The 15,360-nt window shown below is 44.7% G+C and overlaps 1 protein-coding gene and 1 long non-coding RNA gene across 3 annotated transcripts; both read right to left on the bottom strand.

Annotated features, from left to right (window-relative positions):
* LOC8060764 lies at positions 2,008–7,369 on the bottom strand. Of its 2 annotated transcripts, none has more exons than XR_002449980.1 (6): positions 7,149–7,369; positions 6,096–7,003; positions 5,928–5,999; positions 5,521–5,635; positions 4,893–4,987; positions 2,008–2,485 (listed from the first exon to the last, which is right to left on the bottom strand). It is a non-coding gene; the product is annotated as an uncharacterized LOC8060764 (long non-coding RNA). The 2 variants fall into 2 exon arrangements; XR_002449981.1 differs by having other exon boundaries at positions 6,096–7,060; positions 7,211–7,369.
* LOC8060761 (putative pentatricopeptide repeat-containing protein At5g59900) lies at positions 8,920–15,308 on the bottom strand. Its single transcript, XM_002459403.2, has 2 exons — positions 13,090–15,308; positions 8,920–11,747 (listed from the first exon to the last, which is right to left on the bottom strand). Exons 1-2 carry the CDS (start codon positions 15,084–15,086, stop codon positions 9,686–9,688), a joined length of 4,059 nt encoding a protein of 1,352 aa, XP_002459448.2. The 5' UTR covers positions 15,087–15,308; the 3' UTR covers positions 8,920–9,685.

Genomic DNA, 15,360 nt, shown 5'->3' with positions numbered 1-15,360 from the left:
CTACTGTATGTTGTTAATGGACGATCGGGTGTGTGTGATGTGCACTATCGTGGAGAGTGTGTGCATGCAGATGCAGAGATGGAGAGACGTTCTGCCTTGGAACTTGACCTGGGAAGAATTGAACCAACGTACGTTTTGTCGGAAAGCCTCTCGCTAATTGTCAATGGATGGTGATATTGAGATCCAAGACCACGGTGTGTGACTGACTGTGTCGTACGTGCTCAGTTATCCGTGCCGTACGCAAAATCTTCCTGGGAAGCAACAAGGAAATGGGTGTAGGTTAGTACACTATATAGGTGCAGCACGCAGTGCCCTTTTGTCAAAGCTGAAAGAAAAGGAGGATCAGAGGATGGACAGATGGGTCAACGCAATCCAGCTCAGTTTCTTCAGCTTACGTACGTATTCTGTTCATCCACCAGAGTCTACTACTACGGCACTAGTACGAGTGCAGCTTCAGCCCCACTGGGACACTGGTGGCCGCGAGCGTGTTTGCTTAAGCTTAAATCAGCCAACAATACTTTCAGTCATGACTTATCAGCGGTGCTTCTAGTGTTCACTGAAATTTGTATACAAGAACTCTACTATCCTTGAACAGTGATAAGTACTACTAATAATAGATATGATAACCCTCTCATGCATGAAAGAGTTCTTCTAGAACATCTACCTTCGTACCACCGAGAGAGAGACGTCCAAAGTTACAGACATCGCCGTGGAGAAAGATTTGGTGCTGCTATGCTATGGCAGTGCACGTGGATGATTAGCTTTGTGATTAAAAAGGATTAATCAAGGAGCCGTACATTCAGAAGCAAAGGCGCTTCAAAATTACCGGCTGCACGACGTGGCAGGCGAAGCAAATGTCAAACCACAGCCTAATTGGAGGCAAAGGCTGGATAACCATCGACCAAGCGTGCACGACAGCATAATGGCGACGGCCTAACTCGCTTGCTAGCTCTTTTTTGACAGTGGCTTGCTGTCTCTGAGTTGTCGGTAACTATTGCCTCCACCCATTTTACTTGCTCCTTTGGGAAGATCAGTTTTACTGACGTCAAGCTGTTGTAAACTCTAGTCACTAGGAATTTTCTCCTGGCAGTGCTACGTACTCAGAATGCTTCTTAATTTTGGTGCCTCTTTTTTAGAGAGAATTTTTTTTGCCGTGATGATTTATTCTAGCAATGCAGTCCACTCTTTCAGAGTTCTCGCTCGACCACTCAAGATAGCTGTTCTGCTCTTTTTTTTGGTGTGGATTTTCCTCCATAGCGCACTCTACATGGAGCATTTTCAGACGCATCGCCCCGTGCTTTCTGGCATATAACACTAGTATCAACTATCAATAGTCCCAACTCCAAAGTGAGCACACATGCGATGGGTGCTCATGTCGTCGGTAGCGTGCATGCATGGTAAGCCATTCACATGGCTTCCTCGAATAGTTCACATCAGTAGAAAGATGGGAGAAAAATGTGTCAGCTTACAGAGTCAAATTTGCACAAAGTCAGATCTTGCCGACCAAATCGTGCAAACTTGGTTGTCACTACATTACATCAAGTGCGCAAATCACGTCTTATTTTCTCACGTTGAAAACTTGTGTTTCCATGTTCAGTGTTGTTCTACAGCTTACACTGGTTCAAGAGAACTGCAGCTGCCTTCAACACCTGCAGATATCAATCATGGTGGTGTGTTTCTGATGGATTAACCAGTATAAGTATCGATTAGTCATCTTTACAGAACTGGTGAAGCACCTGTGTACTTTTCATAGTCACAGCAAGTACTGATCCTTTATCATGTTACCGTCTCAAGTTTCGGACAGAAGAAGGGGGAAAAAATCACAGCCCAGTTTCCAATTCATAAGCATACCTTGAAACAAGACCTGACCAAATTTTGCAACAACAATCAGAATCGCTTTGCCAATGCCCACAATAAGTAACAGATCAGATACAATACATAGGACCTGCCAATGCCGCCACACAACGACAATATGTCACTCCAACAGCTCATCGGCTGCCCGCTTGGTTCTCACAGGACTGACTCGGTTACCCCTTACAAAACCTTCAACAAATTTACAGGACCGAACAGCACATTGGTAGCCAGGTTCTTACAAGGAGAATGCAAAAATAATCCAGCAACAAACACACTGGTGTCGGGGCATGAGGCCATCTTTTTCGTGATGTGAGGTACAAATTAAAATGAAAAATGGCATGGGAGTGAATGCCTCATGAGTTAGGTTTGTACAGCGAAGTTTGCGGCGCTTGGCTGTCCCACTTTCTTCATGGAAACCTTCAGGTCTTCCCTGGATTTAGTAGCTGATCCAGTCTTTGAAGCCCTCTTTGGAGAACATTGTGCCTTGCTGCTAACATCTTTGGAGTTCCCAATGTTGTGATAATGCAACTGGCAGCATACTGCACTGCCATTTCCTCCCTTTGCTGAGGGGTGTCACTGCACAGCTCTTTGTCTGTGTTAATTTTGGTGACTTGGCACGAGTTGGAGGCACCTGCAAAAGAAAAGGCAAAAAAATGAAGGCTCGCACTGGTACATGCTAAAAGCAGGAAAGTTTATACAGCTTTCCATTAATTTACCAACAGGTTACAAGTATAAATTAATGTAAGAAGACATATTTTTAAACTGATTGAACATACAACTTATGCTCCTTTGGGTGATTTATATCAGGATTGGAGTAGGAACAATACAAGTTTGTTCAGTGAGAAAAAATTTACATTTCTTCTGACCAAGTCGATGATGAAAATGGCAATAATTTGTTTCACGAGAATCAAATGCAAAGAGGCAATTATGTGTCCAAAAAATTGAAAATTTCAATTCTGGCCAGACAAAAGTGAAGGAGAATATAATTGGTAGAATATTTGATATATTGCATTGGGCCTCATGGGCTGATTATATAGTGTACATAGGACTAACACCTTATGTGGGTACACACTATATGGTATTATTCCTATTTACTCTAACATCCCTTCGCAGTCACAGCGAGAGCGCTACAGACGGTAAGACTGGAGAAGAAGATGATAAGTAACATCCCCCCGTAGTCATAACAGTCGATGCGCCGTATGCTGTGGCCGGAGAAAAAGCTTATGAGTCCTCATGCAAGGCGGTAGCCCTTTGTGCCGATGTCGAGGTAGCCGAGCGTAAGGGCGCAGTAGCCGTGGTCGAAGAAGCCATGCTAAAGATGGCCGAGGTCGACGTAGTTGTGGTTGGGTTGCGTGTCGATGGAGCTGCAGGCGCAAAAGGGGCGCCATGGTAATGACGGAGACGCGTCGAGGCAGTCGTCGTGGGAGGGGGCGATGCCGAAGTCAATGCAGTCAGGGCCGTCGTAGACGTAGAAGAAAGGCAACGACGCAATCGAGGGCAGACAGGGTGGGAACGAGAGGGTCAATGCCGAAGTCGATGCAGTCAAGTCGCCTGAGTGCCGAGGCGCAGTTGGATTTGCCAAATCCAGCAACGCGTCGGGGACGAAAGCACGTGTCGGTGTTGCCAATACCGAGCGTACAAGGGAGGGGGCCCCAACCGTGTGGTTGTGTTGGACGAAGAAGAAGCAATGCGGAAGAAGACGCGTCGGCGAGCAGGTACGCGAGTAGTGTTGTGCAGATGGATGGCGCAGCACAGTCGTCAATGCACAGGTGACGGCGATGTAGATGCAACGGCGAAGCGGACACGGACGACGGTGTTGTGGCCTGATGAGGCGACATAGTAGCAGCCCTGTTGCTCGGAGAAGATGCGCGTAGTACTCAGAGACGGTGTCGATGAAGTTGATACCGATGTCGGAGTAGAACGCACGAGGTCGACGGGTGGTAGGTGACTCAATCCCGATCAGTGATCGGGCAAACCAAAAAGATACAACAGCAGGAGATCGGGTGTACCCAGCAAGATGACATGACAGCGGCGGTGCGTCCCGATTGGGCGGCGCAAGGCGCACGGCAGGTCACGAACACACGGGGTCGAAGGTGCCAACGCGGATCGACGAGGTGGAGATGGGCAGATCCCCCTGTCAACAGCGACACGCCAGATCTGGCTGCATCCATGACAGCGCAGGGTCGAGGTGTGTGGATGGCCCTGGCTGCCACCACGGCGGCACGGGACAGGGCGAGATCCATTTGCCTCCATGCGATGAAGATCAAGTGTTGATGGCGACAGTCGACGGCGAGCCCTAGGACGAGGCGATGACGGTAGCCTGGCGATGACGTAGGGGAGATCCCGATCTGCTGTGCGACGACGACGATGGCAGCCGGATCAATAGGATCGAGCGCCTAAACAGAGGCGCTGCCCCCGGCGGAGATCGACCTCTCCCGGGGGGGGGGGGGGGCAGTGCGGAAGCGACGGCGGGTAGGGTTAGGATCTAAACCTAGGCGAATGATACCATGAAGGAGAATATAATTGGTGGAATATTTGATATATTGCATTGGGTCTCATGGACTGATTATATAGGGTACATACGACTAACACCTTATGTGGTACACAATATGGTACTATTCCTATTTACTCTAGCAAAAAGGACAATAATGTCATATGCATGTGGAAACCTAGGAAACATGTTGTTTCAAGCATATTTTCCTTACACAAAATATCAAGATACTATATGTTAATGTGAGGTATATAAAGAATCAGGAACACAAAGGAACAAACCCCTAACCTTGACGTTAGTGTCTTGGCACCCAAAAAAAAGCAACATATACAAAGTAAAAACACAAAACTGAAGCTATAAAGATGAATTGATGCAGCACCAGAGCAATGAATATGAAATTATGAAAAAAAATCTAAGTAACTGATGCAGCAGAATAACTTATGAAACTAATTGAAGACCTAGAGATTTCCTTCAGAATGTAAATACCAATTGAACAATGCAAAACAAGCTAATTGATTAAAATAACATAGCAGAGAACACAAAATACATTAGCTGGGGCCCCTCTTGGTAGAAGCTTGGCTTGGGTTTTCCTCAGACGACCATGTTCTTCCTCAGTTGTCTTAGGGCTTCTTCTTCTTCTTCCTAAAAAAAGGAACAAGAAAGAGAAATACTGGCAATTTTAGTTTTAACCCTAAAAAGATTAAATAAAAAAAAGATCATAAAGCAGGCAGAGTTTCGTCGAAATGGTGAACAGATAACAAAGCATTTTCATATGCTAGTCTATTGATAAAACCATGAAAGCGCAATGATGTTTACAAGAGGCATCAAATATGCATGTACGAATGACACAGCAGAGGCATAGTTAGCCCAATCAAGTGAGGTCTATGTGCAGTAGCAACATACTAAGAGTAAGCAGACTTCAGATACAAGCATCCTCAACAATTCTAATATAAGTACCTAAAGTTACCAGGCCTATAGCTTTTCCCAATAAAAATATCAGATTTTGTGGGACAAAATATTCATTATAGAGACAAATCAATTCATGTACACAAGAAACAACTATAGTTTCACAAGCTTAAAGTTTAGTGCATGTGTTTATACAAGAAAAGGCTTAAACAATTTAACTATATCGATTGGACAAAGAAGCAACCTGCAAATGGACAAGATGGACAAACCTTCAGAAAAGTTCATTTCAAGGCTTCAAGCATATCTGAACTTGTCTTGCATTTTACCGCACTAACCAAGCAAGATGGAAATAATAAAAATTGCTGTACTGATCGTTTCCAAAACCTCGAAATGATAGTATTTCAGTAAGTCAGAGACAACACACAACACAACTCATGCCAAAAAAAAAATCTCAATCAAGTTCAAAATATTTATACCACAAAATGTGGAGGAAAAGGGTAGGTTAAACAAAGTTACTCCAAAATTCTAATTCCAGTGCTTATATAAGAATGCAGTTATAGTTTCCAGTATATTAGGAATAGTAACTTTGCAAAAATGGGTGTTCTTCATGTTGCCACAAAATAAAACAGACACTATTATCCAGGCAATACCATAAAATAAACCATAGCAGACTTACCCTCTTTCTGGCCTCTGCTTGGAGCTTCTCCTCTTCCAAAGCCTTGCGCTTTTCTTCTAATTTTGTGTAAAACTGAAGAAGCAACAATGTTTTGATTACTCAACTGACTCTTTAAAGCCAAATAGCAAATAGCAATCATGATATTGCACCACAAAATTACATGTGTACCTCTCCTCTCTTCTTAGCACAATTAGCACAGACAAATGTAGGTGCAACAGCAACAGTTGTCTTCTTAGTTTTTCCAGCTCTTCCTGAAGTTACAGTTTTATACACAGCTCAGGAAATTGGGGAATACAAATGAAGCAATCTCTTTTACTAACAGTCAGTTATAAAGGCATAGGAAAGTGCTCCATCCAAAGTTCATATGCATAAAAATATTAAAGAAAAAGGAGACACTAAACAGACAGAACAAGATCCACAGGAGAATTCAACGTGTCAATATTTGAAAAGAAAAAAGGATATGAAGTGAGAGAGTCCTCTGTAAGATAATTTGCTGCTCCCTTTTGTTTGCTTGCTGCAGATTAGGATTAGCAGCTGGTCAGCCCTGCTGTCCGTTTGCTGGTGGCAATAGGCCATCTAGTACAAGATTGTACTTGTGGCATCTAGTACAAGGGTGTACTAGTACTGTAGCAAAATGGCAGTAAGCCATCTAGTCAAAATTGTAAATGTAGTGGGCTGATGTCAGCCATATCCTAGAGGACATAGGAGTAGATTGTACCTTATATGGTACTCGTAGTTTTTTTTTTTTTGACGGTCAACGGGGGGGAGACGTTCCCCACCTGTTTAAAATTATTTTAGCCCAGAAACGGCTCGCACGATTGTGTTGTTACAGATGCAGAGCAACGTTTTGTTGCTTGAGTAAAGCTAGCTAGAGCTAGTGAAGAGGCAGAAGAAACAAGTAGGAGGAAAACAGAAAACAGAAGATGAGCGGTAGCCCTCTCCTTTCTTTTGTAGAAGCCCCGGAATTAGCTAATCCCTGCTCTGGCCATTTGTAGAATGGAGCACCACTGGTCGGAGACGATTCTTTTCTTCATTGGAAATCTGTGCCTCCACAGAATGGAAGCGGAGATGCATTCCTGGAGCACATGATGTACCGTTTGAGTTTGGTTCCTGAAGATTTTCGCATTCCTTGCCTTCCAGATGTTCCAGCAAACCAAGGCCAGGATAGTTTGTACATATACCACACGAAAAGACAATGGAAGTCAGTTCAGTTTGCCACACCTCTGAAGCAGCAGAGCTGCTGTGTTCGTGCTGTGCTGTGCGTGTGTCTGCTCTGTCCTCACCCCTTCCTCAACCTTCAGCCGAGTGCGTGTATGATTGTGTGGGTAAGATCGAGGGCCAACATCCTCTTCATGTCCAAAGTTAATTTGGCAGCATAAGACAAATAGAAGACAGTCTGAGAAACAAAGAAAAGTAGATGAAGCCCAAATGGTACAGTTCAAAGGAGGGTACAGATGATTACCGGACCTTCTTTGCCATGCTTCTTTGTGAGGAGCTACTATTATCCGAGTTTTTTTCCCCGCTGCTGGTGGGATGAGGAATTGGAGCACAATTTCCTGCTCTAGATGACCTTCTATCAGGTGCAACAGTGCATGGCTCAGGGACAGTATGGCTAGACCCTTGCTGTCTAGCTACTGGTTTTGCTGGTGAATTCGTGACAGAAGACTCCTGCTGATGAATCAGCTTGAGCAGGTCTGGGTTTACAGACACATCTTCCAGGCCGTTGGTGTCCATATGTGAGTTCATAGCATAAGGATTCTGTTGCCTTCCTGAAGAATCTCATCATGGCTGCAACTCACAACTTCCTCATGATCAGAATTTCTGTTAGGTGGACATATAACTACACAATCTGATTCTTCATCAGTAGACATCAACTTCTTTCCCCATTGCACTGCATTTTTCATTAAAAAAACATATATAAATATTTGTGTACTGCATAATCAGATGGAGCCTTGAAGAGCCAATCATAGAGTCAAACAGGACTATAACATGGCGCTCCCATCAATTGTTTATAACCAAGAAAATAACAACTAATTACTAATTAACTTGTATTCGCACACGAGCAAGACTTCTTTCCCTGGGTAATGGTGGCAGCTTGTGGTGTAAGTACATCAAGCTTCCACTCCAGAGAAGCAAGCTGTCTTTTCCAATTCAGAAATTTCACCTCTAACGGCAAGCTTTGAGCCACTAAAAGAAAAAAAATAATCCAAAAATGGAGAGATCAAAACAAACTGTTAACAGGATAAGCATCAGCTCAAGATTGAAGGAACCTAGTCGCATTAGTGCATGACCCACTAAACTGTCAGATTTCCAGGTAAGGTCAGACTAATAATGTTTGAGGAGAAATCTTCTTAGGAGACAGAATCACAATGTTAGAGTCAAATACTCAAATGATGCCTTAGTTAGCATCTTAGAAACTTAGGTAACAAGTCAGTGTAGATCATTTGCCAAAAGAAATGAGGAGGTGCATATAAATAACATAAACATGCAGGCAAAACTCCAGAAAAAAGAAAATGACCAAACCAGAGTAGAACGGAACAAGTTCCTATAATATTGAAAAAGGGGGAATTTTATCAGCTTTGCAAGGGTTGTAAGGGAAGTGCAGCTCTAATAAAACAGAATACTAGCTCGTCAGTTGCTGTAAGGAATGAGACAGCCTACCTGATGTTTTCAACACTTTCCAGCAGGAAAATATACCCCTGATTCTCCCCATTGTCTGAGAAGGCTGAAATACTTTCAAAAGCAAAATCCAAGTCACCTCTGCTCCTGAAAATGACACTCAAATTAGGAGGACATGCCTCTCATTTTATAATGATAGCAATTTCAGCTAAACAAAAGCAGTAGACAGATGTCAGTGTCTACAATGGTTTAACAAAGCCTGCTAGCCATTACATGTAATTCACAATCTTATGAATGAATAACTCAAAAATGAAACCAAAAATTTCATACCTCCAATAATTTCCCTTCCAATTCAAGCTGTTCATACCTGAGGTTCATGCAAAAGATGCGATCAGTATTAGCCTGAGAGCCATTACAAACAAAACAACGACAATTCAATAGTGGAAAGATGTTTTTCATTCAAATTTGCGCACGCAACTCTGCTCATCAATGTCTTGTCATCATGTTGTAGCCTATAGTATGTTCATTGGCTTGCTTTAAGCCTTGAACTAGCTCTTGGAACCTCAGGAAGATCACTTTCATATTGAATTAATTACTTGTGTTGTAAGCATCTTGTAGACATGCTACCTCAAATGTATGAACTGACTCCTGCTGGTGTAACAACTTCTGAAGCTTTGAGCGGAAACAGTGACAAGAGGCATAATACACATGTTCTAAAATCAGCTGACTTCATCGTAAGAATAAGGTACAGGTCTTCAAGTCCTCAAGAGTTGATAGACGAAAAAAACAGTTTCTTCAGCAAACAAACCGAGGCTACTGTTCTAAAAAAAAGGCTAAGGGCATAGATGATGACCATTACTGCAAGGAATCCCCTCATACATATACTTCACAAGAGATCGAGCTTGCAATAACCAAACACTAAAATTTACAACGACAAGAAGACCTACCAGATACATACTACTGGGTAGATAAGAAACTATATTGTAACTTCTCCAGACTGATGCACATCCAAATCATCTTCATGTAAAATTAAGCACAACATAATGTGTCTTAGTCAATATTAAGAACCTATTTTCCCCTTTTGGTCATCTTCAGTTGAGTTCCATCTTAATGGCAGTACTTCCAATCTGAAATAACATTCATGAAATTATCTTTTCCGCGACAGTGTCAGTCTTAGCTGCCTTGCTCAACATTTCTCTGAACAGAGTTAATACATCATCTATCCTGCCGTCTTCACAGCAGCTATCAATCAAAGTCTTACAGGTAGCAACATTTGGTTTCAAGCCAATAGAGAGCATGCCATCAAGTAAAGTATTAAGGTTAACAGCATTGGGTTTCAAGCCAATCAAGAGCATATCATCAAGGAGCTTCATCACTTCGTCTGGTTTACCAGTTAAGAAGCACCCATGAATCATTGTACTATAGGAAACTACATCAGGCTTTACACCTACATATGGCATCAAATCAAAGAGTTTTTGGGCCTCTGTAACCTTTCCTTCTTTGAATAGCTTGTCTATCATTGCAACGAAGACAACGACGGTAGGACGAATGCCACTATCCATCATCTCATAAAATAGTTCCTCAGCCTTCCCCCATTTGCCATGCATAGAAAAACCATGAATTAGAGTCGTAAATACTATGATATTGGGAGACAATCCATAATCAATCATCTGATAGAATTGGACCATTGCATCGTCCAGCCGGCTTATCCTGCAAAGCGCATCTATTACCGTCCCATAGCTGACAATGTCTGGCACCAATCCTTGCTGCCGCATTTTGTTAAAAGTAAGCATTGCCTCATCTAACCTTCCGCATTTACAGTGTGCATAGATCTGTATGTTGAAGATATGATGATTAGGTTGCACTCCATTCTGTACCATCAAATCTAAAAGATTATTCATTTCAACAAGATCTCCTTTGGTAGCATACCCATGAAGCATACTTCCATAGGTGCTGACATTGGGTTTTTCACCGTTCTGGATCATAGAATTAAAAATCTCTCTAGCTTCTGCGTGCCCTCCAGATTTACAAAGGCAGTTTATCAGCATACTGTATGTAACAACATCGGGTCGTTGCCCATCTCTGGACATTTCTTTGAGAATTCTGACTGCTTCTTTCCACTGTCCCAAAGAGAGGTATCCATGGAGAAGACTAGTATATGTAGTGCAGTCAGGCATAATATGATTGTCAAGCATCTGTCGAAAGACCTTCTCGGCCTTGTCCATTGCTTGAACCTTGCATAGGACATCGATGATTGATCTGTAAATCATAACATCTGGCGGGATCCCACGACGAAGCATTTCACAAAACAGGGTGAAAGCTTTCCCCACCTCATGCTCTTTAAACAACCCATGGATTACGATGGTATAAGACACCACATTAGGTGGGCAGTTATCTCCATCCTCAGCCATCATGTGGATCAGCTCCACAGCCTCATCACATTTCTTCTCATCACAGAGCCCCTCGAGAAGAGTGTTGTAGGAGAAGACATTGGGGGTGGAGCAGAGCTCAGGCATCCGTCGGACCACAATATCCATTGCATCACTCGTCCTCTTTTCGGCACAGAGGGTCCTGAGCATGGGCGTGAAGATCATGGCATCTGTCCTCAGCCCTGTCTTAATGATTTGGCGCAATGCAGCGAAGCTGAGGTTCAAGCATCCTGCATGACAGCAGCAGCTGATGACGATGTTGTACGTCGCTATGTTTGGAGCCACCTTCTTGGCGCCAGCTCGGGCCATGCGGATAAACAGGGACACGGCGAGCGCAGGGCCGTCGTCCACGGTGGAGGAGACCGGGGCGTGAGCGATGGTGGTGGGGAGCTGGTTGAGGGCGTAAACGGAGCCGGGCCTCGCTTGGAGAAGCAACTCGTCGAACAGACCGAGTGCGTCCTCGGGGCCAAGGTCTCCCGAGCGGTAACAGACTCCGATGAAGCGCTCCAGCTCCCAGGAAGGGCGGTGGTCGTCCCAATGCCAGCGCGCGGCTGCGGAAACGGCCGGCGGTGGGGGACGCCTTTGGATCACATCGTCGCAGAGTTGGCGCGCGGCCTCAGCGCTGAGGCTTCCCGAGCGGATGCGCCGTCCAATGATCCGCTTCAGCTTGTTCAACCATACCTTGTTTTTTTTTTTCATGCATTTGCTGCACGGACATGCGAGCTGTAAGCTATTATACCGAAGGATGGAATAATAATGTAACACATGGTTAATGTGTCACGATTGCTCTGGCGGTTACATATAACTCTAAAAGCTAATCAACATATTCACATTAAGGCAGTCCCAGCCATTCAGTTCTCTTTCTCAGTGTCTAGCCAAACATTTGAGCAAATGCAAATGTCTAGCATCTGCTAGTCTGCAATAAGGTTTTGTAGACTTTAAAGAATGCAGATGCAAACGTTTCTCAGTATAATATCTTTTGCTAATATATACATTATGGATGCTCTAGAAAGAAAGAAATGCCGGCAATGCAGGGGAACAGTCTGAATGAAGGCACATTTCTGAATTCCTGGAGTTCTTTCAGAAAGCACAAGCACATCATGTAGGCCTCTGGGGCTGGAGACATGCAAACATGTTCCGTGGATGCTCTGGACAGAAAGAAATGGTATCGATGCAGGGGAACAGTCTGAAGGCACAATCTTGAATTCGAAGAGTTCTTTGAGGAAGCACAAGCACATCATGTAGGCCTCTCAGGAGCAAGCAATACCGAAGGTTCCTTCCATGAGCAGCAATGTAGAGAAGGAAGATGGGGATTTATCGCTGGTGAAGGGTGATCACCTCACTTTTGGTTAAGTTGTAGCATCGGGAGCTGGCTATAATCAGCTTCAGCATGCTAGTTGGCACACTATTCAAAATCTCACAAAGCAGTGCACAGATGCTATAATGGCGACAGTTAGCTTGCTTGTTAGTCTTTTTTGACAGTGGCCAGACCATGAGTTGTCGGCAACTATTTCCTCTGTTCATCTTGGGTATGCTTTCACTGGCTTGCTTTAAGCTATAACTAATTCTTGGAACCTGAGGAAGATCACCTTGTATATTGTATTTAATAACTAGTCCTTGGAACAGTGATAAGGAGCTTACAACAAGCTTTCACAGTTACACTGGGTCTACACAAGTTTTAAAATCAGTAGACTTCATCATGAGACTCAGTACCAGGTCTTCTTGTACTCCTCAAGAGTAGAAAAACGAAAATAAAGTTTCTTCGCAAACATAAATGCTATTGCTCTAAAATAATGCCTAAGCATGCAGGCAGATATAAAGATGACCCTTATATTGAAAGGAGACCGCTCATAAATATCCTTCAGAAAATATCAAACTTGCAAAATTCGCAACACTAAAATTTACGAAGACAAGAAGATCTACCATAAAAATACTCCAAGGTAGATAACAAACCGTACCTTAACAACACTTCCAAATCATCTTCAAGTACAACTAAGCACAACATAACACGTCCTAGTTAAGGTTAAGACTCTGTTCTCTATTGAACCCTTTTGGCCATCTGCAGCTTGAGTTCCATCCCAATGGCAGTCCGTCGATTCTGAAGTGACACTCACAGTTTTATATTTTCCGTGATAGTGTCAGTCTTATCAGCCTTGCTCAACATTTCTCGGAACAGAGTTAATATATCCTCTATCCTGTCATCTTCACAGCAGCTATCAATCAAAGTCTTACATGTGTCAACATTTGGTTTCAAGCCAATAGAGAGCATGCCATCAAGTAAAGTATTAAGGTTAACAGCATTGGGTTTCAAGCCAATCAAGAGCATATCATCAAGGAGCTTCATCACTTCGCCCACTTCACCAGCTATGAAATACCCATGAATCATTGTATTATAAGAAACAACATTAGGTTTAGCTCCTGCACGTGGCATCAAATCAAAGAGTTTTCGGGCCTCCGTAACCTTTCCTTCTTTGAATAGCCTATCTATCATTGAATTGAACGTATTGACATTAGGAGGAATGCCTCTATCCATCATCTCATAAAATAGTTCCTCAGCCTTCTCCCATTTGCCATACATAGAAAACCCATGAATCAGGGTCGTAAATGTTATGATATTGGGAGACAATCCATCATCAATCATCTGACAGAATCGGGACATTGCATCGTCCAGCCGGCCTATCTTGCAAAGCCCATCTATAACCGTGGTGTAGGTGACTATGTCTGGCATGAATCCTAGCTGCTGCATTTTGTTAAAAGTAAGGCTTGCCTCATCTAGCCTTCCACATTTACAGTATGCATAGATTTCTATGTTGAAGACATGACGGTCAGGTCGCATTCCATTTTGTACCATTAGATCTTTGACATTGTTCATATCAACAAGATTGCCTTCGGTAGCATACCCATGAAGCAGACTTCGATAAGTGGCGGCATTGGGTTTTTGACCACTCTGAATCATAGAATTAAAGATCTCTCTAGCTTCTGCGCGCAATCCAGATTTACAAAGACAGTTTATCAGCATACTGTAAGTAACAACATTTGGCCCCTGCCCATCTCTAGACATTTCTTTGAGAATTTGGACTGCCTCTTTCCACTGTCCCAGAGAGAGGTATCCATGGATCAGACTGTTATATGTAGTACAATCAGGCATAATATGTTCGTCAATCATCTGCTGAAGGACCTCCTCGGCCTTGTCCATTGCTTGAGCCTTGCATAGGCCATCAATGACTGAATTGCAGGTCACAACATCTGGCGGGATCCCATGATCAAGCATTTTGCAAAACAGGGTGTAAGCTTTCCCTACCTCTCCCTCTTTAAAGAATCCATGGATTACAGTGCTATAGGACACCACATTAGGTGGGCAGTTGTCTCCATCTTCAGCCATCATGTGGATCAGCTCGGCAGCCTCTTCACATTTCTTCTCAGCACAAAGCCCTTTGAGAAGTGTGGTGTAGGAGAAGACATCGGGGGTGCAGCCGAGCTCAGGCATCCGCCTGAGCACAATATTCATTGCATCGCTTGTCCTCTTCTCGGCGCAGAGGGTCCTGAGCAGGGGCGTGAAGGTGACGGCATGTGCCCTCACTCCCGTCTTAATGATTTGGCCCAATGCAGCGAAGCCGAGGTTCAAACAGCCCGCGTTGCAACAGCAGCTGATGAGGATGCCGAAGGTAGCTATGTCTGGAGCCACCTTCTTGGCGCCCGCTCGGGCCATACGGTTGAACATGGACACGGCGCGAGCAGGGCCATCGCGCACAGTGGAGGAGACCGGGGCGCGAGCGACCGTGGTGAGCAGCTGGTTGAGGGCGTAAATGGAGCCGGGCCTCGCTTGGTGAAGCAATTCGTCGAACAGATCGACTGCGTCCTCGGGGGCGAGGTCACCCGAGCGGTAACACTGTCCGATGAACTGCTCCAGCTCCCAGGAAGGGCGGCGGTCGGCCCTCCACCGGCGCGCGGCTGCTGAAGCGGCCGGTGGTGGGGAACGACTTTGGATCGATGGGAGCACCTCGTCGCAGAGTTGGCGCGCGGCCTCAGCACTGAGGCTTCCCGAGCGGATGCGCCGTCCAATGATCCGCTTTAGCTTGTTCAACCAAGCGGGCCGCGCCCGGGTCGACATGGTCGGCGCCGCCGGTGGGATCCACACCTCGCCCCTCGGGTTCGGTGGGAAATGCTGCTCACAGCTCGCTCGCGCTGGGAATGGGGACGGTCCGCACAGGCACAGAGCGGCGGCGGTGTACTCTGTACCGGTGGTGTGGGAGATTGGGATCGGGGTTCCGCTGCGCCTGCGCCTGCGCCTGCGCGTGAGCTCTGGCCTCTGGGTCTTTTTTTTTCGATTCGAAAGAAACGGTGGGCGTGATTCGCGTCAAGCCGAGAGCTAGAGAAGAGGACTG

This window comes from Sorghum bicolor, chromosome 2, assembly GCF_000003195.3.
Source record: "Sorghum bicolor cultivar BTx623 chromosome 2, Sorghum_bicolor_NCBIv3, whole genome shotgun sequence".
Lineage (NCBI taxonomy): Eukaryota > Viridiplantae > Streptophyta > Magnoliopsida > Poales > Poaceae > Sorghum > Sorghum bicolor.
The sequence above is the reverse complement of the archived record's forward strand: the minus strand, read 5'-3'. Positions and strand labels throughout refer to the sequence as shown.